At 34.8% G+C, this 13,069-nt stretch overlaps 1 protein-coding gene and 1 pseudogene across 2 annotated transcripts in view; both read right to left on the bottom strand.

The window, feature by feature from the left end:
• The window catches only part of Ascc3 (activating signal cointegrator 1 complex subunit 3), a 307,593-nt gene that overhangs the window by 136,400 nt on the left and 158,124 nt on the right, over nucleotides 1-13,069 (bottom strand). For both annotated transcript variants that reach the window (XM_057759249.1, XM_057759259.1), the window contains exons 17-20: nucleotides 9,256-9,375; nucleotides 4,735-4,899; nucleotides 2,487-2,573; nucleotides 1,335-1,511 (exon numbers count right to left, since the gene is read on the bottom strand). In XM_057759249.1, the coding sequence (XP_057615232.1) occupies nucleotides 1,335-1,511; nucleotides 2,487-2,573; nucleotides 4,735-4,899; nucleotides 9,256-9,375 (549 nt within the window). The remainder of the gene's footprint in view (nucleotides 1-1,334; nucleotides 1,512-2,486; nucleotides 2,574-4,734; nucleotides 4,900-9,255; nucleotides 9,376-13,069) is intronic.
• Nucleotides 10,491-10,713, bottom strand: LOC130867372 (small nuclear ribonucleoprotein G-like; annotated as a pseudogene).

The following is a 13,069-nucleotide window of genomic DNA, read 5'->3' as shown; positions in this document are numbered from 1 at the left end:
ATTATTCCAACTAGACTCAGAAGAATGACAAATCAAATTACGTACTTAAATTATGTGAAGCAACTTTCTTTATACAACCTTAATTATCATCAGGTAGTGTAAGAGTAGCCCTATTACTATTGTATACGTGTTATCTATTAAACTTACAGAGAGCAAAGTATTTCTATATTCCTTAGACCTTCTAAGCATAAGTGAAATAGGTAGACAAAAGGCAAACAAGGTAGCAGACAGGCTGCTCAAGTACCTAGAATATAAGAAAGAGGCTAAAATGTCCCTAGTATATCATGCAATGATTAAGTGTATGAGAAATTTAAGCAAAAATTCATAAAGATTTTAATTTCAGTCAGGAGAGAAATTAATGAGGGAAGGGTGACAAAGGAAATACAGTGCAGTGACCAATACTAAATGATCACTACAATGGTTCCCTAAAAATCACACAGTATAACTAGCTTTACAAATAGAACACTCTACACATAGATCTGTGGAATTATTTCATGGCCAGACTGGTTTACATAGTAATTTTCAGACAAGCTAGAGCTGCAGAGTGAGATCATGTTTCATCTCAATGCGTGTGTACATGTATGTATGTATGTGTGTCTGTGTGTGTGTGAGAGAGAGAGAGAGAGAGAGAGAGAGAGAGAGAGAGAGAGAGAGAAGGAGAGAGGGAGAGAGAGAAAGAGAAAGGTGAGAAATCTTACACATTCTAAATCAGATTTAGTTTCAATTTTTTATCACTTTAAAGAAAACATTACTAAAAATATAAGTGTATACTTAAGACAAAAAGAACATATTCTGTTTTATAAGCTATGTCTTTCGGAAAGGCAAATAGCAAATGCACAAAATAAGGTATTTTACTTTATTTCATTTCTACCAGAATTAAAAAAGTTATGAAATAAGTGAGTTGTAGTTTAGGGAATAGTTGCCTTTCAGATTTCAATTGTATCACTGGTAGGAAGATCACTGTTTTTCTTTTTTTTAGTATGTTTGTTTTTGTTTTAAATGAGACAGGGTCTCACTATATAGTCTTGGCTGGCCTTGAACTCACAGAGATCCACCTAAGTTATGTGCTACCAAACAGGTCAAGATTACTTATTTTAGATATTTAGATAGACCTAGCAAAATGTACATATGGAATGAGATACATTTATTAATTCACACTTAAGAGTAAATGGAATTCCAGTCTTGACCCATGAGAACAGATTACACACACGATGTACAAATGATTAGAAACAGGTTTAAGATAAAATTGCAGTTGGCACCATTCTCAGTATCTCATGGACTAATTTAGTAGTCTTCAAAGATCAGCAAAAATGGGAAGGGATTAAGAGTCTTACCTGGGCAACGTAGGCAGAATCTGATATGAGGGAGAAACTGTCCATCTCTCCTCGGCTAATGTAGGTCTGAAGCAAGATGTTTATTTTCCCATAACTATTTTCCACACCTCCAGGAGCTGAGAGTTCACAGAAATTGTTTAACAAGGCGTCTAGCTCCTCTACTTCCTCTTCTCTGACCTAGAAGAGGTAAGGTTTTTATACTAATACTTTGACTGAATTAAGGAAAATTCTCTTGTTCAAATTAAACTGTATGTTTGTACAAGCTTCCACTTTATATGGTAACATTCTCCTTCTGTAGTACTGAAATCATTATTTTTCCCACAGGTAGTTGTAAAATACAATATGAAACCATTTTGAAGACGACAGTTATATTTTATTTCATAACTAATACTAAAGTTTCCAATGACATAAAAATTTACTATGCCATAAAAACTAAATAATCTGACCTCACTACCCTTCAATTGATGAGATTTCATTTTTTTTATTTGATCAGAGTTAAACCTCTGCCCAACTGGATTAGGGCATACTTGATTATCTTCAAATGCATTCATTATAGTTACATATTTTATAAGGTATAACACATTCATACATTAAAGCTGTGAAGTACTATTTCTTATTTCAGAATACTAAAGTTTTTACTGTTAATGAGATTAAATCACAATATGAATAGTACAGAAATATTCAAATCTAAGTCTGAATCATGTACTTATTTTGTATTCTGTTCAATGAACTTTACCTTTCAGTAGTCCAAAGCCTACCCACTTACATTATTTAATAGTTTTTCTCTCTTGTCTATCCCAACACCTTTTGTGAGACAGGGTTTCATTGTGTAACTAACTCTGTTGGCCTAGAACTTGCTATGTAGACCAGGCTAGCTTCAGACTTACAGAGATCCTCTGTCTTCCAAATGGAAGAACTAAAGGGCATACCACTACTCCAGCTTTATTTGATAGTTCCAATACTACAATATCTACAAAATTACTGATTTGGAGCAAAAGCAAAAGATGATATAATTTTAGGAAAGTGGATATTATTGAGATGTTGATGCTCCAAATTCATATGTGTGAGAAATTGTAATTAACTACAACTTTTGATAAATGAATTGATATATATTTGTCATATACATTTAATTCAAACCTCAAATAATCTTACCTTAATTTGATCAAATTCTTCAGCTTTGGAGACAATAGCAAAGATATCACCTTCTGTTTTGTGTGCATCAAAAAGTTCATTAAATGTCTGTCAAAATAAATATTATATTTGATTAAAATTAGAAGTCCAATGAAGTGTTGTTAAGTTACACATCTTACTTTAAATATGCACACTTAAGAGAAATGAAGCCCTAGAGCATACAGCTATCTGCTGTATTCCAAATTCTCACTCTATAGAAATCATCAAAGCAAGAAGATCTGTAAGAGCAAAATGATACATAAAACTATTATTAACCAAAATGTACAATAAATGCCTAAAAAAGGTTTATCAAAACACTTTGGCCAGGGTATATAGAAATCTTATTTGGATCATTCACTGACACTAAATAAATAATACATCATGTAAAATTCAGAGAAATGAATATAAAGCAGAAATCTGGTGATTTTCATCATACTGATATTATCAATGAAACTGGGATGAAGAAAAGCAGTCAAAGGTTATGTACAATGAAGACAGAGAATGAAAGAACTGCAAATGGATTTAAGACTTGGCTTTGACTGGGCTGACCCAAGGAGTTGACTATGGACTAACAAGACAGCCTACATGGGACAGGCCTAGGCTCTCTGCATATGTGGGAAGATGTTCTGGCTTGGTCTACTTGTGGGACTCCAGGCCTTGGGAGTCAGGCCTGTCCCTAACAGTTTGGTTGGCTTTAGGGAACTCGTTCCTAATGTTGGTTGCCTTGCCTGGCTTTAATACAAGAACAGGAGCGTAGTCCTACCTAAACTAGATAGGCCATGCTCTGTTGACATGCATGGGAGGACTGCCCCTTTTGGAACAGAGGTGGAAAAGGGGTGGAGGAGATAGGGGAAGTAAATGGGAGGAAGGGGTAAGAGAAAGCTGTGGTTGGGATGTAAAATAAATGAAAAAATTTAAGTAATAATAATAAAAAAGACTTGGTAGCATATGCCGACGAGTGGACAAGCAAGAAAGGTTGTGCAATAGAGAAAGAGAGCAGACAGTGGGTGATGGAAGGAGTGAAATGCTGGGTATTGGGTTAAAGAATTCCCAATTGTAAGACAATTGTAAGTTGTAAGATAATATATGTCAGCTGGGTGGTGGTGGCACACGCTTTTAATCCCAGCACTTGGGAGGCAGAGGTAGGCAGATTTCGAGGTTGAGGCTAGTCTGGTCTACAGGAGCTAGTTCCAGGATAGACTCCAAAGCAACACAGAGAAACCCTGTCTCAAAAAAACAACAAACAAACAAACAAACAAACAACAACAACAAAAACAAAATATAATATATGTCAAAGGTTTTAAAAAATCTGACTATTAATACAAACATAAGGTTTATTTCAGAAAATATAGGGACAATCTATTAAGCATATGAAAACTATTTTCTAAGACTTGTACTATTTATATGCAAAACATAAACAGATATAAAAACTAAATTTCAGATAAATTGATGAGTCAACATTTGAAGAAATCGAATTGGGATGATTTCTTTTTAAACTAAAAGTATCTATAAAAGTACAAAACTAAAAATGAATATAAAATTCAAGCCATGATTATTAAATAAAACACATATACAGGAGAGTATAGATAAACTCAAAGCCATGAATGTTAAAGTAGCCCCTTATCTGACACAGGAGCAACTCAAAGGCAATGAGTAAGCCAGGCATTTTGATATGGGCCTGGTGTCCAGCACTTGGGAGGTGGAGGTCAAACTGAACTTAGACTGGCCACCAAAATGCAATTATCACATCTATAACCATTCCTTTAATACAAGCAATTGGAAAAATAAAGAAAAAAGGTAGGAAAAGGCAAGAATTTGCAGTTATATATTTAAAATATTAACCTTCAAATATCCCCAAACTGTCCTAAGTCAGCTTGGCCTAGTGAACTCTAACCACTGGTTCTTAAAATGCAAATAATCTTTTTACTTTTTATTTAAAAAAATCATCAAATTATCATTTCCCACCTAATTTATTCTGGCATTCATTCTTTAGGACTCAGCAATGTGTTCTACATGCTTTAGAAGTCATTGATTGGTTTGGCAAAGGATCCAGACTATTTAAAATCTTATTTGTATCTTGTCAATACTAAGGGTATTATTGAATTCCTATAATATATTTTGTTGTCTTAGCTGCTTTTGTTATTCTGAATTATCAGCATATTCCAAAGACTAGGAATTATCTGAATATAAAGTGAAGATACTGTTGTATTTGTTCCATTCAGTGTAATACCTCGATGGTGTTGTATTTAATATAGTAGTGGCTAGCAGTTCTACCCAAATCAGTGGATGAAAAATAACCAGTTCGCTCTTCAAAACGGATCATCTTAGCTTTATCCAGCTTTTGTCCAACTTCAATGACTAGCTGTTCTCGATGTTTTCTTAATGTTGGGTCAATCTATTGGAAAGAAACAGAGCCAATAAACATAAATGTATTAAACTATTTAGATAGTCAGCACATAGGCCTACTTATGTAAATTAACATTTTTTTTCTTGAGGGCTTAGAGTCCAATTAAGTTTATTTAAAAAAACACATAATAACTGTACATATTAATAGTATGCCATATCATTTTTTATTAATACACATATTTGGCAATGATTAAACATACCTATCTCTTTAAACATTTATCATTTCTTTATTACAAAACTTTCTTCTAGCTTTGTGAAATACAAAGCATGTTGTCATCCGTCCCCACCTACAGTATAATAATATGGGCGAATCACCTGCTCTTAAGTAACTGCAACTCAGAATACACCGACAAAACTTCCCATCCCTGCTCTTCTTAGCCTCGGGTAATCATCATGGTATTCTCAATTTCTATGTTCGCAAAATTTTTAGTTTTCACACATGAATAACATCATGTGGTACTTGTTTTTCTATGTCTGGATCATGTAATTTGGACCATGATTTTTTTTTCCACTTATGTTGTCACAAATGACAAGATTACATTCTGTTTTTAACTGTTAAAAACTATTCACTATACACATGGAACACATTTTCCTTGTCCATCCATCAACTGATGGACACATGGGATGGGACCATTTCTTGGGCATTGTGAAATTTGCTGCCATGAACACAGGAGTGTGGATGTCTTTTTGACATATTGATTTCATTTCTTATATATGTGTGTATGTATGTATATCTTAACATTTAAGGAGAAATTAGAGAAATTTTATGTATTAAAAAAGCTTAAAAATCACTGATGTTATCATACTGCACAATGTTTAAATATTTTAGAATCCAAGATAGCTATATCTGTAATATTCAGAACAATAAATACTTAAGATTAGATATAAAAATAATTTCTTTCTTACTTTTAGACAAAAGGGGATTAAAGGGGCTGGGGAGATGACTCAGCAGTTAATAGCACTGGTTGCTCTTCCAGAGATCCTGAGTTCAATTCCCAACAACCATATGGTGGCTCATAGCCACCCATAATGAGATCTGGTACACTCTTCTGGCCTGCAGGTTTACATTCAGGCAGAATATTGTACACATAATAAATAAATAAATCTTTAAAAAAGGGATTTAATGGTGGCCAGAGTGCTGTTCCCAGTCAAGATCCACAAAAATAAATGCACTTTTAATGGAATAGAGAAGCATAAAAAGCATCTTCTAAAACTAAAGAGTTAATATGGTTTTCATTCATTTTAATTTAGGTCCTCATTAGACCTAAGAAAATTTAAAGAAAATAAAAGAAAATTTAAAAGTCAGAAAAACGAGGCTACAGGTAGGAGCTATGTCAACAGATGTTTTCATTGTTGACTGTGACAGGCCGTACTGGGTTCATCTAAAATAAACAGTTATTAATAATAAGTTACAAATCCATTAAATACAAACTACTTGATTTATATTAGTAGGAAATTTATTCTTAAAAATTTATGTTGAAAGCCGGGCGGTGGTGGCGCACGCCTTTAATCCCAGCACTCGGGAGGCAGAGGCAGGAGGATCTCTGTGAGTTCGAGGCCAGCCTGGTCTACAAGAGCTAGTTCCAGGACAGGAACCAAAAGCTACGGAGAAACCCTGTCTCGAAAATCCAAAAAAAAAAAAATTATGTTGAGTAGTAAGAGTAAGACACATAATTAAACAAAATTACACACAGTTAAGGACATTGATAAGGTGGTTTGGGTATTTGTCACCAGGCCTCAGGACTCAACTTGATGCCTGAGATCAACATGGAGGAAGGAGAGAACCAACTCTTTCAAGTTATCCTCTGCATGTGCCTCTCCCTCAAATAAAGAAACAAACACATAATTAAATAAACAGATTGTTAATACTCGAAACTACACCAAAAGTATTCTCTATGCCGGAGAACTACACAACATGATGCATAATATCAATTATATTTTAAAATAAAAATGTTATGGTCTTATTATAAGATTTAATATTCTTAGCTCCTAAAATATATGCTATACTAGTTATTTTTTCTGATGCAGTGATAAAATACCACACCAAAATTATCTTAGAGGAGAAAAGGGTTTATCTTAGCTTAGTGTTCCAGGTGGGCAGAGTCCATCATGGTAGGAAAGGCAAAGAAACAGGGAAGCATGACAAAAACAAGAAGCCAGCTAATCACATTTTTGTCCAAATAGGAAAGAAAAAGAATAGGAAATGATGCCGTAACATAAACCCTTCAAGTACACCCTCAGTGACATACTGCCTCCATCAAAGCTCCACCTCGAAAAGGTTCTAAAGCAGTGGTTCTCAATCTTCCTAACGCTCGGATTCTTTAATATGGTACCTCATGTTATGGTGATTCCCCAACCATAAAATTATTTTTGCTGCTACTTTGTAACTGTAATTTTGCTTCTGCTATGAATTGTAATGTAAATATCTGATCTGCAGGATATCTCGTATGTAAGCCCTGAGAAAAGGCAGGTCTACCACCACAGGATCATGACCCACAGGTTGAGAACCACTGTCACACAGCCTTTCTAAACAGAGGGCTTTCTAAACTTAGGGCTGAGTGTTCAAATACAGGAAGGAGCCTATGAGGAACACTTCTCATTCAAACTATCATGTGTACACCATGTTTAGTCTTACCCTTTAGAAAATTTTCATAAAGCCCTCAATTATTCTCACCATACTTATACTTGTAATGTCAACAGTCAGGGTTATATTAGTCACCATCTATAAAGTTAGAGGTTATAATGCACCTATATTTAGCCACAAATAAACTTCATCACATAATTCAATGAATGAAAGAAAGGTAGTGGAATATTTTCTAGGGAAAAACCCAAATAGGGAAACTCAAGTGATTTCAGAGTGGCAGCCTCAACACTAATTGTTGCTCCCATCTTAAATTCTATGAAATCTACTACACAGGAAAAGGAAAAACAAAAGAAAAACCCCAAGATTAGCTTTGGTAGCAAGATCAGATATGTGTTATCAGTAAATGGAAAAACATTTTGAGTTAAATTCAACTTTTTTGATAATTCTGACTTGACATAAATGAATATTCACATGATGATAGTAATAATGTTCTCATCAGACCACAACAGGGTTTTATCTGTAATTAGGAAGTACTTACAGCATATAAGCAGAGTTCTAAAGAAAAACCAAGATTATACGGAGTCTGTAAGCCATATGGACCACACAACCATAAAGCTCATAGGAAAGGCTGTTACCACGTGTATCCAATTCTCAGTCTGCCTATGCATTGATTCATGAAAGTAATCCTGGCTTCCAAAGAGTTACGATGACTCACTACTGCTACCACTTAAAAATTACAGAATAGGGATAAAGTAACTTGATAAGAGGAACAGATTATATATAACATATGCCATTATTAAAACATAGCCATAAATTTCTTCCTGCCCAGTTTACTCCCAAGCTAAATACATCAGTTAAAAAACAAACATTGGAAAATACCAATAGCAAATGGTAATTTATCTGAAAATGGCTTGATCATAACATAAATAGAAACTTAATAATATTAGCGGTAAAAGAAATTTAAAGAAAGTAATGTAATCATCAGGGTCAACTTTATTTCCCTCAGTGTTTCCTGAAAATAAACAAACAAATAAATAAATAAAGCTCTGAAATCTTCTTCCAGTTCTGTAACTGGTTTGCAAATGAGGCGAGAGTAACAAATACTCATTTTCACATTAGGAAAGGACCACACCTTGTGGGAAGTCCAAGAACCACCCACCTCCATGGACTTCCCACAGGGCAGGGAACCCTCATTGCTCTTAGGGATGACGAGGGAGGGGGACTAGATCGGGGGAGGGGGAGGGAAATGGGAAGCGGTGGCGGGGAGAAGGCAGAAATCTTTAATAAAGACCCGGATTTTAACCCACAAACCTATGAACAACTGATTTTTGATAAAGGAGCTAAAAGTATACAATGGAAGAAAGAAAGCATCTTCAACAAATGGTGCTGGCACAATTGGATGTCAACCTGTAGAAGAATGAAAATAGACCCATATCTATCACCATGCACAAAACTCAAGTCCAAATGGATCAAAGACCTCAATATCAATCTGAACACACTGAACCTGATAGAAGAGAAAATGGGAAGTACCCTACAACATATGGGCACTGGAGATCGCTTCCTATGTATAACCCCAGCAGCACAGACATTAAGGGCAACATTGAATAAATGGGACCTCCTGAAACTGAGAAGCTTCTGTAAAGCAAAGGACACTGTCATTAAAAATAAATAAATTCAAAAAAAAAAAAAAAAAGAAAGGACCACACAAGCCAACAGAAAGCTTAAGCTTCTCTTTTTTTTCCCAGCAAACGAGCTCTCTACCTGGTATGCTTTATGACTGATGCCATAAGCTAATGGATTTGCTCTCATCCGCACATAGAGGTAAGTGTAACTTATCCACTTCACTGCTTCTTCCACATTGGTAACTGTTCCCAGAGCAATCTGCAAATAAAAAAATAAAGCAGAAATTAAAGTGACACATTAAAGACAACCATAAATATTATAGCAAAGACTATTTTGCCAGAAATCGAAATCAAGTTTTGAAAACAGGTCTCTTTACTGTATTTTTTTAAAAAAGGCAAACACAATCGGTAGGCATGATTTTCCAATTTATTAAACATCACTGCTGCTTCATCTAATCGAGAACAAACAGTACATTAGAAATGAGGTCTAAAAGCTGAATTTCCTCCATTTTATGGCTTTTAATTATTTTTCCAAGTGTGGACTTTAAATTATACACTATTAAGGACTTCTGTAATTTATTATTTTTCTCTTTATTCAGTTCATGACTCAACTTGTTTTAGTTTCACTTATTTTTTTGTCTGAAAAGTTTAAAGCAAGAAAACTAGAATAATGATAACATAATACTGTTTGCATGTACTTTCCTGATTTTGTGAGTTATTATCAAAAACACAGAAGGGAAGTTAGCTTTATCTCTAAATATGTCCTCAGCACTGGCATAGACACACAAATGGAACAAAATAGAAACCTGTAACCATATCTACAAAAAGAAAAAATTTCTACATACTAATACTTAAAAAAACTCCATAGAATTGCAACTCCAACTGCCTTGCATTCTTGAAAGCATGACAAGATTCCTCTGCGAGCAAGACAGTGACAACACCACCAATGAGAAACCATCCAACAGAGTAAGCAATGCTTTCATTATGAGAGAAGAACTACAGAAAAAAGGAATGCTCCAGAGTACATTCACAAAGTCATGTGCAATGGGCATTTTAATGTATTTTAGCCATCTATTGATTTAATGAAACCTGTAGCATGCTTTCCTAAACCATTGGCTCCTAAATCATGACACAGAGACTTATTAATTATGAATGTTTGGCCTTAGTTTAGGCCTGTTTTTAGCTAGCTTTTTCCCCCTTAACTTAAATTTCAACCCACTTTAATTAATTAATTAATTTTTCTGAGTATTACAAAAGTTTATTTAGCAAAAAGTATTTTTTTTTTTTTAAATGAAAATGTACATGACCCAATTCTGCACTCAAGTCAAATAGTCCTTTGGGGAAGAATGTGAACTCCTGCTGAACAGCCATTGTTTAGACTCTTTCCAAGGCTTCTAACATGAGGATGCTCTTTCCTCGTATGACCACCATGCTGATGTCATTCTGTTGTCCACTAGTTGCCATCTCCACACACTCATCAATCACAAGATTCATAAAGGGATCAAAGCCCCAAACTATTCCTTGTACATGTCTGCCACCATTTAACTTCAATGATAACCATAAATTTCTTTAGTTCAGGAGGGTGGGCCTTGCTCATGGCAACTCTTCAGTGGGCTCTGCATTGGAAGGAGCGGGTGCCCTTACAAACACACGTGCAGCAGACCGGCAGCTGAACTTAACCCATTTTTATTATATTAATCTATGTGCTGTCCTGAGTCTCATCTACTTCCTCTCTGTCTCGTCCACCCTGCTTTCCTGCTTCTTCCGTATCTGGCTGGCTGGCTCACCTTTTTCTCTGCCCACCAGCCCCAACTATCCCTCCTATGCCTAGTTACTGGCCATTCAGCTTTTTATTATTATCAGGTGCCTTAGGGAGACAAGGTGAAACACGCTTACATATTTAAACAAAAGCAACACATCATTACATAGTTAAACAATTATTCTGTTCCACAACAGAAAGAATTGAAGCCTTAAAAATACAACTGACATGAAATCTGTATAAAGGAAATAGTTATTAGACAATGATGTTAACAATTTTAATGAGACACTTTTGTGAAGAAGTATTTGATTTTTCAACAGACCAACAGGAAGCAATAGTGCCTTCTGGGAGAGTGTTCCAAGTGTGAAAATTGCCCCCTGTAGTTTTTCTACAAATCCTTAAAAATCTTAAAAGAGATGTGTTCTTTATAAATTATTACATTTTATGAGGAAGAAAAACAAGGGAAAGTAACTATGGTTCTAGTATTAAAGAAACTAAAACTCCAATTTACATTATTTTTATATAACTTAAGGAGACAAAATATGGAAACTTATTTTAGCATTTATATTTAAAGAACCCTCAAAAACTGCTTTATTCTTTTTTTTTTTTTTTTTTTTTTGATTTTCGAGACAGGGTTTCTCTGTAGTTTTTGGTGCCTGTCCTGGAACTAGCTCTTATAGACCAGACTGGCCTCGAACTCACAGAGATCCTCCTGCCTCTGCCTCCCGAGTGCTGGGATTAAAGGCGTGCGCCACCACCGCCTGGCAAACTGCTTTATTCTTGCAGTTTTAATTTTATATAACTAATTCTATTAGATATATTATGTGGATGAACTGGTAATATAGCCCAGTGGTACAGAGTATGCGCTGCACACACAAGGCCATGGACTGAATCCATAATACTGTCCCACCCATGCCATGCAAAAGAACTAAATTTGAGCCAATAAAAAGCTGCATAATAATTACTGAAGAACTACAAGTAGGACAATAAAATGCTTCGATTCAGGGTAGATAAACAAAACTTGTTTAAATTAAATCTACTTGCATATCCAATTTTCTACCACTGTTATTTATATTCTTATATGTTTCTATATATAATCTATGATATCTAATTCATAACTATTTTAATCATTAAATATCATAAAGCCTACATTAAATGGTGTTCACAAAAGTAAAGAATTAAGCACACTCATTGGGATAGTTGTACATGCCTATAATCACAGGTGTCAGAAGGTTAAATTAGGCGGATGACTGTAAGTCAGGCCAACCTGGGCTAAAAAGCTACTATACAACAAGATGTTCCTCAAAAAACAAATAAATGAAAAAAGCCAATGCACAGTTTATTACATGTCCTATGCACATTTATACATGTGGGCATAAGAACCAATCAGTTAAGGCATGATATGCTAGCCCTAACCTCTCTCCCTCGACAGTTCTATCATTCACAGGGTGAGAGCAAATGATTACTTCATTATAGTGCCAGAAACTCGCAATTACTATTATTCTCCGAGTTTACCAACCAGCTGCAGTGCTGACTTAAACTTAGGTTTACAACTCCTATAGACACACTTTCTTTTTCTTTCACTAACCTGCATTGTCTTCAAAATGGCTTTTAAAGCTTCAGTTGTTGGCACTGTACGTTATACTTTTTGTTTTGAAATATTCCTTTGAAAAGTTAGTAAAATTAGTAAAAATGTACATAAATAATATGACTAAAAATTAGACACAAGACACCCCCTCTCCTATTTAAAACTACATAGTGCCAAATGTTTTGGTATACGCATTATTCTAGATATTGTCCAGCCTGCTCCCTTCCTATATACAATGCCCAATAGAGTACTCTTCATATTCTAGTTTAAGATTTGTGGGGTGTGTGTGTGTGTGTGTAATGTCATATGAAGTATGACCTATTTTCCTTACGATCATATACTACTATATTAAAGTAAAAGAAATGAAGATTTTGCAAAACACAAAATAAGCTTCATCAGTAGATTAATGTGAGTAGCCTGCTATGGCTGCCTCTGATATGATGAAAAGATAGGAGGGACCAGGCATCACTCATCTGCTTAAGGAAAGCAAATCTAATCATTCACATAAAGGAAAGACATTAAACAGAAAAATACATGTTTATTCCATGATACACTGTATTTTGCAGCTAGTCTTTTATCGCCACCTCATGACAGAAAAGAAAAATT

This window comes from Chionomys nivalis, chromosome 2 (genome assembly GCF_950005125.1).
Source record: "Chionomys nivalis chromosome 2, mChiNiv1.1, whole genome shotgun sequence".
Taxonomy (NCBI): Eukaryota; Metazoa; Chordata; class Mammalia; order Rodentia; family Cricetidae; genus Chionomys; species Chionomys nivalis.
The sequence above is the reverse complement of the archived record's forward strand: the minus strand, read 5'-3'. Positions and strand labels throughout refer to the sequence as shown.